General features: G+C 36.4%; 1 protein-coding gene across 1 annotated transcript; it reads left to right on the forward strand.

Moving 5' to 3' along the window:
* Window positions 1-232: 232 nt before the first annotated feature.
* Window positions 233-12,893, forward strand: LOC128022221 (sex comb on midleg-like protein 2). Its single transcript, XM_052609567.1, has 9 exons — window positions 233-375; window positions 4,442-4,720; window positions 5,180-5,291; window positions 5,401-5,604; window positions 7,186-7,362; window positions 7,586-7,747; window positions 8,663-8,896; window positions 11,134-11,297; window positions 11,417-12,893. The coding sequence occupies exons 2-9, from the start codon at window positions 4,487-4,489 to the stop codon at window positions 11,537-11,539; spliced, it is 1,410 nt and encodes a 469-aa protein (XP_052465527.1). The 5' UTR covers window positions 233-375; window positions 4,442-4,486; the 3' UTR covers window positions 11,540-12,893.
* The last annotated feature ends 713 nt before the right edge of the window (window positions 12,894-13,606 follow it).

The raw sequence follows: 13,606 nt of genomic DNA on the forward strand, positions 1-13,606 counted from the left end.
AGAGAAATGATATTTTTATTTAAGATAGGTACAGTATTTTATTGTATTTCAATAAGTAATCACATTTTATATTAAGCGCCTTATAGTTAAGGCTGATAACATGAATACGACCCCCAATCGCCTTCCTTTAGCTCCTCCTCTCTTCCTCCCCGCCTCCATATAAATTATATATTGACCGATCAGGGCTCCAGCACTCCACCGGCACGGGCTTTGTCATGCGCTTCTGCTACCGGAACCGCTGCTGTTCAAACCGGGCGCGAAAGTGAGCGCGAGATCCAGTTCTATTGCTTTAAAACAGACATTCTCCTCCAAGAGAGAGATTTACATCGGATTCGTTGGTGCACAACGCGGATACAGTTGAAAGTTGGCGTTTTGGTGAGTTCCTCTGGCGTATTTCCAGAGCTTTTGTCTCTGATGTCTGTTGCTTTGTTTTAGTGGCTTGTGCATTTAGGTCACACGAGTTTAATTTGAGTGTATTTTTGTAATTGTTTTCATTCCTGCTGCTCTTATTTCTTCTGGATGTAGGGGACTAACACTCCACTTTTATTTCTCTAATTGTGAAAAGCATTCATTGAGCTGCTACTGAAAGACTGTGGCAAGCTATTTTAATATTTATTCTTTTAAAACAACGTATCTATCTTTACTATTTTAATACACACACACACACACACACACACACACACACACACACACACACATATATATACATACATACATACATACATACACACACACACACACACATATATACATATATATATATATATATATATATATATATACATATGTGTGTGTGTGTGTATGTATATGTGTATGTATGTGTGTGTGTGTGTATAATTTTTTTTTTGTCTTTTTTTTTTTTTATACAAGTATTGCAACAGGGACTAGTGTTTTTTTCTCTCCCATTTTTCAGTTTCACTAGTAATTGTTCATTGGCTCCTAGTACTAAATTCAGTAGTAATTGTTTAATAGTAATTCATATTATTATTCGCATGCTAGAACACATTACTTGCAAGGTTTGTGTGTGTATCTGTGGTATGCAGTCATGGATGACTAGTCATCATGGTTCAATTAGATCTTTCTGAATTGATAACATCAACAATTGGAATACGCACTAGTCATAAGTGAAGTGACTCAGGATCAGATGTGAAAAAATCTGATCCTGTGCGTATTTTGTTTTTTCATCAGTTCCAATCTGTGTCAGATGTGATAAAAAAAAAGTGTTATACGTGGCTCTGATACAGAGCATCTATTTAACTCTTACTTATTCTTATTCACTCCATATTAATATGCTAGTCAGTCTTAGAATACCTGATAGTAATCAAAAATATGATACTAGTAAGATAAAAATATATATTATTAAATGTTCAAATGGCTTGCAACAAAAAGAGTCCTTAAAAAAAACTGGTGAATTAGATTTATATGTGTTCAAATGTTTACCATTTTCGGTCATAAAGTGATGTATTCATTTTACTAAAAGATTTGTCGAATTCTGTGTTCATGTTTCATGCCATGCTGGATTCACTTCTGTAGTTTGTTTTAACAAGAAAATATATATGCATCATGAATAGTAATTCAATAATTGATAAGCTTCAACTCATTTCCAGCTAAATGGAAAAATCCTGCTGACTAGTAAAATTAAAAGCTCAGATGATTATTTTTGTACAGAAACCGCAAAATATATTTGTTGAACCACTGTAGCTGTTTTGACTTTGGTTCTTTAACAGATTGCATTTTTTTTTTCATTAAATTGCCTGGGGCAATGGGAACCCTATATCCTCTTTTACCACACACACACACATATGCATGGACACAGACACACTCTTTTTCGGCGTTACTCCCTGCACAACATGTGGTTCTAGTTCCTGCTAAGTTGAAGCTGCAGTCAGCCATAGACAGATTGCCCTGGCGTTCGGGTCCGGAGTGGGACTAAATGTAAATATTGTGGAACAGATGGAGTAATTAGACTGGTTTTCCCCGGACACCTTCGTTCCACATCGGTCACAACCTCTCCCGTGACCAGAGACGCCCCCAGGTCCTGCACTGAGCTAAAGGGTGTGTGTCTGTGCACTGAGAGTCAACCTTTGGGTCACTGGGTCATTGGTTTTGTTTAGCCAGTGAGAAACTGGTTAGAAATATGCTTCACCTTTACACACAGACCAATTAGGGTGGATAAAGTTTGCTTGTACATTGTCCGTGACAGAGCTTCTGAAAACCTTTGCTTCTGTTTTGCATGCCCATTATGCATATGTGGGCTTAATAAGCTTGATTCCTCACGTGCATGCTTATATTCATAAGATATTTGAATAAGAATTGCCCTCTTTCAAATGAAAAAAAAAACACTTGTCCATTCCTTGCACGCTTTTTCTCTTCTCCTCATTAAACGTATGCGTCTCAGGCTAATTTCTCTTCACATTCCCCTCTTGAGGCCCAGGAGAGCAGCTGCACGTAGGACTCTGTGAAAGCTCCCAGATGTACTTAGTAAAGGCGGCTTCTGCCGTCAGCCACCCTGTAATATGAGAAGTTTATCTGATCTTCGATATAGCCAATACAGAGGCAATAATAAGATAATTTTTTTGCAATTGAAGAAGGCGTGTGTTGGAGAGTTCACTTCATGGTTGTTTGAAATGCAAAAAGCATTGATTCGTGCTATTTTACACCTTCATTTGTTGATGCTGAACTGCAGATATTTGATATTATGAGTTTTCATGGAGAGGAAAAGGCAAAGGTTTAGCGAAATTAAGATTATTTGGTTTGCAAGGCAGGGTGTGCACATTAGAAATGCATTTTTCATTAGCAAACACACATGGATGCATTTGATGGATTAACAATAAACTTCAATCAAAGCACTTTCTATTGTTTCTTTTCTTTTTTGCAGAGCTTTTTCTTGTACATATGCTTGGCAAATCAAATTTAAGAAAAAAAATTTTCCCCACTATATTATTTTGTCATTATTCAGGATATTACACCTCTTTTAACGTTCCATGCATTACCCAGAAAATGCTTTTAAAGAAAATATATGCTTTAATGATGTAGGGTGCTTCAAATGATAACCATGCAATGCTGTTTAAAAATGAGACTATCAAGTAGACACTGCATTTTGAACCAGCAACAAAATGAATAATACATTAACTTGCCTGCTCAGTAATATTTATAGAAAATTGTATGTTTCTCTCTGCATGATAAAATTGATTTAGAAATAAACTGTGGAGATGCAGTTCTAGCTGTGAATTCCTTTCATAGCACTTACATACCTGTCAAATCTCCTCCCGCAGCTTGATAGCACACTCTTCTAGGTGGAGAAGGGGGTTAGTCTTTCTTCCTAATGAGGATTACCTGTTGGTTCAGAAAATAGGCCTTTGACCAGAGAGCCGTTGGGGGAAGGCCTGCAAAACAAAAGGGTGCTGAAAAGCACATGTCTCCTGTGGGGCACAATGGCCAGCTGAAACTGTCTTGAAGAGGATCCCCCAGACAACTCTGTTTTTGCGCTGCTGGTTTCTAAACTGCCGCTTTCAGGGCTGTAATGTGACACTTCTAATATGCAAAATCTAAAATGGCCTCTGAGGAAGAGAATTCAGCAGTATGATCAACCTTTAAGTGGTCGAATTCAAAGGGAAAGGATCAAAGTTTGTAACTGGACTTTGTTTGACCACTCAATCCAGTCTGCGTGAGAATCAGTTTGACTTTGTTGTTTTAATTTTTTTAACATTTATTTTGTTTGCAAGTTACACGTTCACGTTTTTCCAAAAATGTTTTTTATTTTATTTTTTATTTTTATTATTATTGTATTTTTAGAAATATGAATGCCTGCTTGCTTTCCTATAGTGTGATAGCCAATGAGAGTCAGATGGGTGAACTTATTGCAGTAAGATTTAATCATTTCATGTTGAATGTCAGTATAAATTATTTCATTTAACTTGCAGATATTGCACATATGGCAGTAGGGCTCAATAAAACAATGGTATATAATCATCTTGTAGGTTCTAATACAATGTAGTTACAAGTTGAATGTTACGAAGAATAACCGGTTGATTTAATAGTACAAAACCAGACCTGTGATCAAAATCCTTTTTACAAAAAAAAGAATTGTGGGCCTAAAATAAATATATATATTTATCATATATATTTATATATTTATCATGTTACAGTATGATTAGGATAATCATATACCATGATATTTACATTTTACTCAGAAGCACTTTCGTGGAACTACCATAATAACACACGTCTAAAGAAATGCAGCAATACAATGGAAGTTTTGTTTATCATCATGTTAACTGAGTTTTATAAACACTTTCTTACAGTTAAATCAGCGTAACATATTTTAATGCAATTAGTATTATTTTTTTTAATGGTTTTGTAGTTTCATATAATATTATGATGGTTAAAATAACCTTTTTCATTTTTTTTTTCTCCCCCAACTTCATTCACTTTCCCAAAGACTGTTATTCGGGCACTGGGCCAGTCCAGTCTGTTTTGGTGCTCCATGCAGTCCCCATATCGCCTGCCGCACCCCCTGCCCCCTCTGCCGGTGCGCAAGGGGGTGCGAGGGAGGAGACCCAAGAGCCAGACCATTGCCATGTTAAAAGCAGCAGCCGAGGCAGCCGCAGCCGGCACGTCACCGAATGGCCAAACACAGTCCAGCACAGCCAAGAGTCCCTTAAGTTCACCACTCACACCCAAACCATATAAAAAAAGAGGACCCAAACCCGGCAGCAAGGTAGAACTGCTTTTTTTTTGTGGTTTAATGGGTCAGTAAATAGATTTAATTGGTTCACTCATGTTGTTCTAAAGCTGTATGATTTTCTTTTTTCTGAAGATAAGAAGATATTTTGATGTTTATTTTTTACTTTTTCGATTGAATCTGATGTCCCTGGTAGTCAAGATAATGGGATTTTAATGGTATTAAATTACCCCTAGTAATTGGTTATAAAGCAGCTTTTGTTTGATATAGGGTGGGTCGTATGTCATGAGCAATTATCCATATTAAACATTAACACTTCTACTATAATTCTTCCCCATGAACGGTACATTAAACATGCTGGAAGGTTCTGTCGTAATGGAGATACGGCATTTGTAGTCTTTTCCATTGTTTCGAGAGTGGGCAAACAAAAGTGGGGTTGTTTTGTGAGAGTGAAAATTGTTGTTTTATCTCTCACTCTGTCTACTGCTTTTACAGAGGAAACTAAAGGTTCCTCATTCACTTTCAAGCCCCTCGTTGCCATCTTCAGTGTCAGACGGGAGACTGTCTAGTCTGCAGACGACAAGAGACTCAGGAGTTGTGTCTACAGGTAGGCTTTTATCTTCTTGCCTTTATTTTCTACTCGTGTACTCCTCAGTATTCTGATGGTTTTGCACTGTTGTACGCTTCACCTGACCTTCCACTCTCTCCTCTTCTAGTTTGTGTGTATGTGAACAAACATGGAGACCCAGGGCCACACCTGGACCGTAAACTGTTGTTGCAGCTGCCTGATCATTTCGGGCCAGGTCCCGTGAACACGGTTCTCCAGCATGCGGTACAAGCGTGCGTGGACTGTGCGTTTCAGCCCAAAGCTCTGTTCAGCTTCCTGCAGTCTCAGTCTGACGGAGGGGAAATCATCAGAGGTCAGTTTGGATCTGCTTTAAGATTGTGATCTGGGTTTCAATTAAGAGTGATTCTTCGATTAGGAGAACATTTCTGCCAGGAAGGAAGAATGCTTTTAAATTACAAATGCATATCATATCGTATCATATATCATATCATATATTATATTTAGTGCTGTCAAAATTAATGCGCTACAGCATGCAATTTATTTTTTTCGGTTAAACACGTTAAAAAGATTCAATGCAAATAACGCAGAATCAGAGCTTGGGTTGCCAACCAAATCACAATTGCTGATTTTTCAGTATTTTTTTTTTTTTTTCTTGACAAGAATTGCATTAATTGACAAGAATTGCATTAATATAGAATCAAAATGTCTTTACGACACCAGGCGCTAGTCAAGTAAGCACGGAAGAGGTACAGGTGACAAGTGAACTTCAGTAGAACAACAGTGAACTGCAGTCAGATGAGATATTACCAGGCTATACATTAGTAAAAAAAAAAAACATCCGATTCAACTCATCAGCTCACTAGTAGAGACTTTAAGAACTGAAGTGGGTTAGAAAAGATTTGTGAGAAAATATGATGCATGTCAGATGTGCATCATGTTCATATGGCATTTATTATAATGGGATATATATGACATTTTATATAAAAAAAAAAAATAATAATAATTTTCTTAAAGGCATCAGTAGTAGTGGTATGAGTGATACTCACCTTCAATCATAAAGATGCAGTTAAACAAACATTAAAAATATACTGTTGACAAAATACCTTGATGTTGTTTCAGGGCTGTTTAGAAATAAAATAAAAGTTAATTTTATTGCTAGTTAACTTGTTAGTTATTTTTGGATTCTCAGAAAACTGAAAAACATTTAATTACTATCGCTCACAATATCAAAAAATCCCCATCACACATTATATAACCGAAATCTACCCGAAGGTTGATTGAGGCCATGCCATGTGATGTATGTTTTAACAAATATGAAACATAGTTCATTTTACAAAATGTCAGGGAGTTAAAAGGAAGAATGATCCATAATCTCAAGAATTTTGAGAGCTGAATGGCACATTGCTGTAAGACATGAGCTGCATCTGAATTAGTGTAGGTGTATGTTATTTTAAGGCTGTCAACATGTGTGTGCTTAACAATGAAGGGAGAAGTGAGAGCAAGGGTTCGTGATTGACCTGAAAAGAGAAAGGGTGTGTGTGTGTACAGCTGATGTCATCAGACTGCGATCTGTGTGTAACCCGGTTCTGAGCATTTAATAGGGGGGTTCCCATGGGAAGTGTGTGTATGTGCAAGCCTGTCTATATTTGTGTGTGTGTGTAGGAGGGGGTGGGGCCGACGCTAGGACTGTGGGGGCCATCTGCTGTGACGCCATGGCCCCTTAATCGGCACCCATTTAGCCAGATCAAACCCCCCCCCTCAGCCTTTTTTTTTGGGACTAGTTGTTTTTTTATGGACTCATATATTATAATGAAAAGCATAGTATATTATAAATGCATTCCCTGCTGGATGCATTCCATGTGATGTTAAAGAGTAATACATTTATACATAGTAATACAGTTTTTAATTTTGCAAAAATTCTACTTTCATGCAGTTCGCTCTGAAGGAGGAATCCACTACGTCAAGCTCCCCACTGCCTCCAGTGCATCGTTCGTTCTGCGCTTTCTAGAAACTCTGTGTCACCACCTGCACTGTGAGAACCTGTTCAGCAGCCAGCCATTCAGTCCAATAACTACTAACACACACATGGCATATGAAAGGAGCAAATCAGGTGTGCATCTCCAAGCCCCCATACTATGAATTCAACTGTGTTCTGTGGGTCTTGATGTATGACCAGCCGTTTAAGATGAATATGTTTGTTTTGTTGTTGTTTGAATTGAAATTTTGTCACAATAATTGCAGTATGATACATTTATATAGATTTCCTTACACAATGACACAGCCCAAACTTGTGTGATTTCAGAAGTAAATCCTGCTCTTTTCTTCTGTTGCAGTGAAAGAGGAGACGTCAGAGGCTATGTCTGTAGTACGAGGTACGAGGCGTTTCAACAGAGATTCGGCTACATACACCACTGCCCTGTCACCAAAATTACAGCGAACAGAAGCTTTGCCCTCGGACGGTACGACCTGTTCAGCTGTTCTGAGTGTTTTTGCTCGTAAGTGTCTGAGAGCGAATGATATCGATTGAGTGTTTATGCCAAAGTAAATGCAGCATATCCAAGCCAGTTCTGATGGGTTGAACTGAAAGTGAATGGAGGATAGGGTTTTCTTTAAGCTGAGTTGGACGCCTCTCTTCATTCTCTCATTAAGTGCACATAATAAAACCCGACAGCCTCCTAATTAAGTGATCTACATTGTTACTAATTAAGTGTCTGATTTTTATTAGGGTGTGAATCACCGGCCAGTTTGGGTTATTTTTTAACTGCTGTTATAATTTAACAGACATAAGTGTTGCCTGTTCTCAGCTCTTATTGAATGTTTTGTAGATCAAGCGCATTAAAAAAAGAAAAAGACAAAAAGTTGTCTTGGCAGCATTATAAAACTGATTTGTAGTGTTTGCAAATGGTGTATTGGAAGACCGATATAAACATGTTACTACTTGTTCTATCATATTTATATTCATTCAGTACACAGGAATCCTCTCCTGCATTTATTTTTGTGGAGATTTATGTTTACACATTTAACACTGTAGGTGTGTATACTTTTAGTCTCTAGCGTGTAACTAAAACCTTCCAAAAAACTTAAAGCTATTCTTTATTATTGCTATTTTATACAATTTAAAGTCAGCAGAACTATGAAATGGCACAGATGGAAGTATAGGATTTATGTAAAGATCAAAAATGTTCAAATATCTTATATTTTAGCTTTTTGAAAGCAGTGACAAGTAGCCACAGCTTCATTAGATGCATCCTGGGATTCTGTTTAAACAGTATATTCATCCATTGAACTATGCAAAGAAAATAATTTAGGTGCAATTTATATTTGTCAAAACTATGTATTAAAATGATCAAAAGATTTTTATTTTTTAAGTATGAACTAAAACATTTCACGTCATACTATCTCTGTGCCAGAAACCATCGTCCATGCTGAAAATGGTGCCACCACAGACCAGCAGTTCTCAGTAGAGTCAATAGACTCAGCCTCCAATTCCGTTGCCCCCCGACCCCCCGCACTACGGAGCACGTCTGAGTATCACACCCCGACCGGAAGCAGCCCGCACTACCCTTCTCACCCCCCACCGCTCCGCAGACTCTCCTCCAACCCCTCTGAGCTGGGTCCTCCACGCACACACAGACGAGTGGAAGGTAGGCTATGTAAGAACGCTTTGTTTAGACACCTTTACACACACTATTAATAACACACCAGACTTAAATCAGCACTCTTTATAATAGCGTTCATTCATAATACAAAAAAAAATCATATCAAAAACTGCTTAACAGATCATTTACATGCAGTTATAAATGTCAATAACACATTACGATCTGGTTTTATTTCTTACTATTAGTTACTACATTAGTATAAACTGGCTATGAGCATTAAACATTCTTATAGCATCAGTCTTTGCTACTGTGCGTTACAAATATGATTTTTCATAGTTTGTACTTCAGCATTAATAGATAGATGTTTTGATTTAAAAAAAAATGTATTAGTAAATATAGAAATTACCATTTTAAGGGTTAGTTCAGGCAAAAATGAAAATGAAGCCATAAATGACTCACCCTGAAGTCATTCTAGGTGTTTATGACACTCTTCTTTCAGACGAATTCAGTTGGAGTTATTTTTAAAATTGTCTTTGATCTTTCAAGCTGTTGGATGCCACTCAGCGGGTGTTGCACTCCATCGCTCCATGAGAAGTTTAATAAAAAGCTCATACATTAAAAAAAAGTGTCTCACACTGCTCCGGGGGATGAACAAAGGCCCCCTGTAGCGAATCGATGCATTTTTGTAAGAAAAATATACCTGCAATACCTGCTAAGGCTTGAAAGATCAAAGACAATTGTCTGAAAGAAAAAAGTCATATACACCCAGGAAGACTTCAGGGTGAGTAATTTATGGCTGAACTAAACCTTTAAGATTATAAATGCTGTAGAAATATTGATAGTTCATGTTAACTAATGTAGTTAACTAAAGCGAATAAATTAAACCTTATTGTACAGTGTTACTGAAATGTCATGAAGCTTTGAATTACTATTGTAATTGCATTGTTTTTTGCTTATTTATTAATATTAACATTATAAAGTTGATTAGACGTTATTTTATTTTTAATGGACCTAGTGCAGATTTATAAGTAACACTTTGTAATAAGTAATTTATTGAATCATTTAAAGTCAGTGAGCTTTTAGTGTCTGTGCTTGTTGGCATTCCACTTGTGTTTGAGCCCTGAAGGCAAAACAGTTTTATTGTTCAACTTCCTTTAACTCCGAATGCTTTCAGTCTAGTAGCTTGGCTTATTCACTCAGTGCTGCTCTTCAGAGACCTAGATCTATTTCTATCGTGGGATAAACACCCGTATCAGTTCTGCACAGAGTGCCTGTGTGAGGACCAGATGTATTTTCTCTAATCAAATGTCAAGTGGCACAATAGGCTTTGATATGGATTAAAGCCTGCTGGCGGCTCAGGGGGCCATATTTATTGAAATAGCATCTCGGAGTGGGAGTGATGTTTGGGGTTCGGTTTGATTTTGCATTGTAAAGAGACTGAGACCAGGACTGTCAAAAGAGGGAGTGATCCTAGACCTGCACTCCCATTCCGGAAAGCTCCTTTTCAGTTTTCCAAAAATATATATACATGTCAGTTGAGGCAGGCAGAAAATGACTAACTTTGTGATTATAAAAAACCTAATGTTTCATTGCTGTGTGATGATGACACACAGAATCCACAAAATTGTATATTATATTAAAATTTTAACATTATAAATGTCCCTTTACAGTTAATGCTATCATATTTTTTTTTCCTTTTAATGAGAATATATATTTATATAGAAAGTGTTTTTTTATTTGAATTGTCTGAAGAAGTCCTACATTTTTACATTATATTAGGAAGAATAAATACTGCCCACCACAGTATATCTTAATTTTGTTTCAATATTTTTTATATCATAAGTAAGTATATTAAATTATATGAAATCTTATTAAAAAAAGTTTTTTTTCCCCCTTGTTTTGTCTGGAAAGAAATCCTAACTTTTATGTAGTTCAATCAAATTATGAGTGAAAAAAGTGACCTGGTCATTCTGTTATTCTTTGCATAAAGAAAATGTACATGCTGTGCACAGTATACATACTAGATACTTCAGAGTGCTGCTTTGAACAGAGAACATGCATTTTGTCATGATTATGTATTGCTGTGCCCCCTAGTGGCAAATATATAAGTTCATCTGAATTAATAACCAAATAACTGTTCTGAATTATTATTTTTTTTCACTGTGGTATAATTTTAATACTTTACTGATTTATATATATATGTGTGTGTGTGTGTGTGTGTCTCTCTCTCTCTCTCTCTCTCATATATATATATATATATTTTAATGTGTGCTGTTTTCTAGCTGCTAGCTCAACCACTGGGCCTGATCATCAAGCAGCAGAGAAGGATCTGACCAAAACGTCTAGTAAGAGTCCATCATCCTGGAGTATAGAGGAAGTGATGCAATTTGTTCACAATGCTGATCCACAAGCACTGGGCCCACACGCAGAGCTCTTCAGAAAACACGTGAGATAAGATTCTCTGGATTTCTCATGTTTTGCAATAGTTTTTTTTTTTTTTTTTAGGTTTTCAGAACAAGATTTCCAAGTAGATTTTATAATGGATTGCTTTTCTTTCTTCCACAGGAGATTGATGGCAAGGCCTTGATGCTTTTACGGAGTGACATGATCATGAAGTACATGGGGCTGAAGCTGGGTCCTGCTCTTAAACTTTGCCATCACATTGAGAGACTCAAACAGACAAAATAGTAGCTGGAATCTTCTGAGCAAAAACGGAGGATCCACCAGAGGGCAACAGAGGAAAAATCAGGTTCACTGGATTTCACAATCTTTTTTTCACTAACTTTACTCAAGATAAACGGATATTTATTACGCGTGACATTGATGGTTAGAGGTCCAACATGTTGACCTGCTTCACCTGAACTCATTCCCGCTTATTTAAACGGTGGGGAAAAACTGATCAGCCAAATATATTTTTGTGGCAAAAACAAATGCAAACATTTACATCAGCAGATTGACTTTTCAAAACTACCTTTGCGTGGACATTGTGTACGACTACTGTGTACAAGAATGTTCACCGGCTCTCATCTAGAAACCAATTCAGTGTAAAACTGCAGCTACAGACCTCAGTACCTCAGTGATACAATGCTCTGCATTTACAGACAATGGTAGAGAAAGCTGAATCCCAAACGATTTCATTGTGTTATGTATTGTTTCTGGTACGGTCTACATGCACAGACAGCTTGACAAACATTTACTTCCACTGTATTTTAGGTTAAGTCTGATGAAGATTCATTTGAAATACACTTTGGACATCGACTATGAAGGGTTTTGGTGCCGGTTAATCATATTTGACCATTTTGTATAGTTTAATTAATTAGTTCTTTTCGTTTATTAGTTATTTTTTCCTCTAAAATTGGAATGGAAATACACAATCGTATTTCAAAATGTCCTGCTGTTTCATAAAGTAACTGAGAAAAAATTAAAATGTTTTTTTTTTTTTTTTTTAGTTATGTAAACCAAAAATGGTTTTGTTATGGTCTACAAAAGGCACCAATTTTAAAAGCACAACATTTTAGTCCTACTATTGCTGTTTAACTCAAGATAATTTCTCAGGACACTTGTACTATGTTTTCATTTGTACATATTTTGTCATAATGTCTTTTCCCTCTAAAAAAAAGACCACACCAGCACTTCAGGTGACGGCCATAAAGTGGACATGATGTCACATAGGCCTGAAATTCAGAAGTTTATCTGCATGTTGAATGATGATGTATGGAGCAATCCCAGATGTTTTTTTTTCTATCGTATTAATGTGTATTTAGCTCAGTATTCTATCCTTCAGTGCATTCTTTTCTTATTATTTAATAAGTAGAAACTGTTGCTTTTTTTGAGCACATTGTTTTTTGTTTATATCATTGATAATGGATTTTTTGTTTTGGGGGATGGAGCATTTTTGTTGTGATACACATTTATATACATTTTTAGCTCCTTTTAGTTACACTGTATATACCTTACTCTTATACTCAGGTTGGATTATTTTGTATTTACTTATTTGAATGCTTTTCTACCATTTTGAATAAATCATTGCATTTATAAAGTTCTCATTTTCACCATATTTTCAGTGGAAAGGTATTACCTAATTGAATATGCTTTGCTTAAAAGATCTTGAGCATTTCATTTGGGTTTAGATTTGACATTTTTATAGTATATATTTTACTAATATATATCAAGTAATTGTATTAATGTGATTTTTCTCTTAAATTTATTTATTTCATATATTATTAATGAATGATATCATTAATGTTATTGCATATTATTTCTTTGTACTGGATAAAAGTTTAATATGCCTTGGTTGCCTTGCTAGGAAAAAAACAAATCAGTATCTGCAATCACAAAAAATAAGTAATCATAGATACATTTCAACTTTCAGGGCAGAATATTTCAGGGCAGTCTCCTAGAGCTGCGCTGTACCACATTACCCTGACTCCTGTCTGGTTCATTGGTGAGTTTATCATGTAGTCCCAAGAAAAACCTATTGATTTGTCACCTAAAGGGGAAGGAACTGTCTCTTTGGCCGACACAATGACTTTGATTGTTTGAGTTGGGCACACAATCTTGCCATTGTAGTCCACATACTTTGAACGTGTGATGTTGTTTCCATTTCCTTCATGTACTGTCCATGTGTTTCGTCCATTTTGAAGTCTACAATTTGCGCTTACCACAGACAGATCCAGTGCTGAGTTTGGTGAAGCAGAAAACACATGTAACTGTTTAGTTTAGGTTGCCTTAAGAGAGAGGTCAACCACGTCATCC

Source organism: Carassius gibelio, chromosome A11, assembly GCF_023724105.1.
Source record: "Carassius gibelio isolate Cgi1373 ecotype wild population from Czech Republic chromosome A11, carGib1.2-hapl.c, whole genome shotgun sequence".
NCBI classification, from domain to species: Eukaryota; Metazoa; Chordata; class Actinopteri; order Cypriniformes; family Cyprinidae; genus Carassius; species Carassius gibelio.